This window comes from Otolemur garnettii, unplaced genomic scaffold (genome assembly GCF_000181295.1).
Source record: "Otolemur garnettii isolate 467f Iridium unplaced genomic scaffold, OtoGar3 scaffold00022, whole genome shotgun sequence".
Taxonomy (NCBI): domain Eukaryota; kingdom Metazoa; phylum Chordata; class Mammalia; order Primates; family Galagidae; genus Otolemur; species Otolemur garnettii.
The window spans coordinates 12114299-12117709 of record NW_003852417.1 but is presented as its reverse complement, the minus strand read 5'-3'; the positions used below and the strand labels follow the sequence as shown (position 1 = coordinate 12117709).

The 3411-nt window shown below is 56.0% G+C and overlaps 1 protein-coding gene across 1 annotated transcript in view; it reads left to right on the top strand.

The window, feature by feature from the left end:
• Positions 1 to 1537: 1537 nt before the first annotated feature.
• HS1BP3 (HCLS1 binding protein 3) overlaps positions 1538 to 3411 on the top strand; it is a 30725-nt gene continuing 28851 nt past the window's right edge. The window contains exon 1 of the mRNA XM_023511882.1: positions 1538 to 1617. Within this exon, the coding sequence (XP_023367650.1) occupies positions 1586 to 1617 (32 nt within the window). The 5' untranslated portion in view covers positions 1538 to 1585. The remainder of the gene's footprint in view (positions 1618 to 3411) is intronic.

Here is a 3411-nt window from a genome sequence, read left to right as displayed (position 1 = left end):
AAGCCTTTTCTGACCCCCACTCACTCCCTAAGTATAAGGGCAGAAAAGCCTTTTCTGACCCCCACTCACTCCCTAAGTATAAGGGCAGAAAAGCCCATTGAAAGCATCAAAAGTGTCTTATTCACTGTGTATTCTTTGCAGCCAGTAAGCACATTGTGTCTGCTGGATAAATGTTTGTGCAAAGGAGACTGGTAGACTGCACAGTACCGAGACTTCTGGAATGTTGAAGCCAGTAGTGTTTTCTGCCCAGATGCCAAACTCCCTTCCTCTAAAGTGGGGCGTGTCAATTAAAACAAGACAGGGAGGACTATTTGCAACCACTAATCCTGTCCCCCAGACAGGCCAGCAGGCAGGCAGAGCAGATGGCAGCTCTGGCTACATATCCAAGCTCTTCCCTGCAGCCTCCACTGGCCTCCCTCCAAAACTTCCATTCATTCAGCCATCCTTCCATTCGTTATTACTCATCTTGTCTGTAAACAAATTTGAGGGCATGTCAATGCATTTATGCAGGAGATACATTAAGGAAAGTCATGTTTCAAAACTTTTACTGTAGGATTTCGTCACTAAAATCAAATGCAGGTAATGATGTCAGTGGTGATGATGATGGTGGTGGTGGCTGGCAAGCTTAGGAGACATGGCCAATGTCACCCCGTCTTGAATTCTGGTGTGGGTGAGCCCAGCTTCTGTAGCTGGTTATCACTGAGGCCCTCCACGGAGAAAGCAACAGACTAGAGCAGTGGTTTGCACTTTTCTCCCACCCTTGTTCCCACACACAGCTTTTCTTTTCCTGGGCTACTTTGGCAGGTGACATAACCTCTCTGTTCTTCACCCCATGGAGAGGTGACTCTGTCACGAGAAGGCCTGTTGCATCTGCTTGCCTCGACACCTAGACCCCCTTTGGAGGGGAACTATCCCCTGGGCCCCATTGCCCTGGCTCAGCTGGGGACCGGCAGCTGCCATCAGAGGCAGGCCAGGGCTGGGAGCCCTCCACCCAGGGCTCTGACACCACCAGGGAGTGGCTCTCTACAGATGCTCTGTGGGGGAGAAAACCTGCCCAGTGGAGAGGGTGAGCAGTCAGCAGGAAGGAGAGGAATCCTGGAGAGAGGGCAGGAGCCCAGACAGAGTCCCAGCTTAGTAGGTATCTTTTGGCTGGATGGATGAATGAAAAGGGCATGAGGGAAAATCGGGAGTGGTTTTGTACTGGGACTAGCTGCAGAAAGAGTCCTGTCTGTTCAGCGAGTAAACACTGGGGAAAGTCATGTTTCTAAACTTTTACCATAGGATTTCTTCACTACACAACAAACGTACTGACTGCTTGCCACTGTGTGAGGTGGTTAGGAGGGCTGCGACTCAGCTCGGGACTCCAGGAGCGTTGAGCTGCGCAGGACTGAGGACGTGCAGGGACCGGCCCCTGCTCTGCCCTCCGCGGGCCACCCAAGGTGTGCACTAAGCGGTCACGGCCGCCAGGGGGCGCGCCAGGGCGGCGGAGGGGGGCGGCCGTCCGGAACCAGGGGCGGGGACGCCGCGACGCTGGCGCTGCCCGGTCCCGTGACTGCGCGCCCCGCCCGGAGCCGCGGCCGCCGTCATGCAGTCACCGGCGGTGCTCGTCACCTCCAGGTGAGCCAGAACCCGGCGCCGGGTGCCAGCCTCGGGCAGCTTAGGGTCCGGGGTTCCCGGCCGTCACCCGGGGGTCCGTGGCTGTGGTTGGCTCGGGCCTCCCCCAGCGCCCTCGGTGGTTTGTCGGGCTGGGCCTCTGCAGGAGAGATGGCGCGGCCCACCTAGTGCCCTCATGTTACAGATAGGGAAACTCAGGCCCCCTGGAGGGTAAAGAATTCACCCAAGATCCAGCGGGATACCTGGGACTGAATGGTTCCATACAGGCGGGCAGAGAGGGGACTCTGTTCTCTTTCCCTATCCACTTGGGGTCTTGGGAGCCAGAGACTTCTCCATCGTTTTGGCGCTCAGCTCAGTGTGTGCCAGCCCAGAGCTAGGCCCTGGAGATAGGGGTGAATCAGAGGAGCCCTGCAGGGGACACCCTGAGCTGGTGGGGGAGGGTAGATGCGGGGAGTGGGAAGTAAGTCCCCGCTGCCTGGGCACACAGAGCAGGGCAGGAGCACCGGCTCCTGGGTGGAGGTGGGGACACATCCTGCAGGTGGATGGGAGAGGCTAGGAAGAGGTTCAAGGGGGCAGCTCAGGAGACAAGCAAGTTAGAGTCCAGGCTGGAGGGGTCTGCCCTGGTCCTGGTCTGGGGGACCCAGGAGGGACATGGTTTTACTCTTTTCCTTTATTTTAAAAATCTGTAAAGTGACTCACTTAAAGTACTTTCATATACTCCACCCTCGTCCCCTTACACAAAATCTTGGGCTAAGCTACCCGTGTCCTCAAACTACAGCCAGTGGGCCACATGCAGCCCGCCGAGGACATTTATCTGGCCCGCCAGGTGTTTTTGCCGCTGCTGCCTGTCCTGCTTAGCAGCTGACTCATCCTGGGGCCCACAATCTGCCCTCCAGTGGTCTGAGGGACAGTGAACTGGCCCCCTGTTTAAATAGGTTGAAGACCCCTGGTTACATCTGTGAATATGTTGCTTCACCCAACTGTTAATCTTCCAATGATCCAGAAGTCAAGTCTAGACATGTTTGTAGACCTTGATGTTAGAACCTGCTTGGTTTATCTGCAAGATATACCTCGGTTACAGATGGGCAGAAGGTTCCCTACTGCATGCAGGTCACCTCCTCTCACTGCCTCTGTTTCCTGTCCTGCAAACTGGAGGATTGAGAGGGGCAGACATGGCAGCAGCAGATGCCCCCCCAGCCACATGGAGACCGATGGAGCATGTTGGTGCCAACACCCAGCCCAGCAGCTAGGTCGGCCCTTTCCTTTCATTCCCAGCTCCTGTTTCCAGCCTGGCCTCCTCCACATGTCATCGCCACCTGTGCTCATCATGCCTTCAGCCAACTTCTCTGTGCCAGGTACAGGTCTAGGTTCTAGGAGACAGCAGTGAGGCAAACCTAGAACTCCAGGGGGGACAGGACGGTAGGCAAGTATGTAACATGTGCAGGATGGCAAATGCTGTGAAGGAAAATGATGCGGTAGAGGCCAAAGGGTGCTGGGAAGAGTGCGTGCATCCTGCATGGTGTGGTCAGGGGGCATCTTGCTCGTGGAGTGGCCCTGGAGAGATCCCTGACAAACTCCCTGAAGGAGAGAGCCAGGGAAAAGAAATGTTGAAATGTGTGTGCCCAGCTGTGAGGGCAGCCGGAGCCAAGGGCCTGGGGCCGGTGTGGCTGCAGTGGACAATCAGGAAAGACCTTATAAACTGTTGGATCTCATTCTGAGCACAATGGACCCCCACTTCTGTTTTACAGAGATTCTTTGGCTACTGTGTTGAGTGTGGGCTGGGGCGGGGGGGGGGGG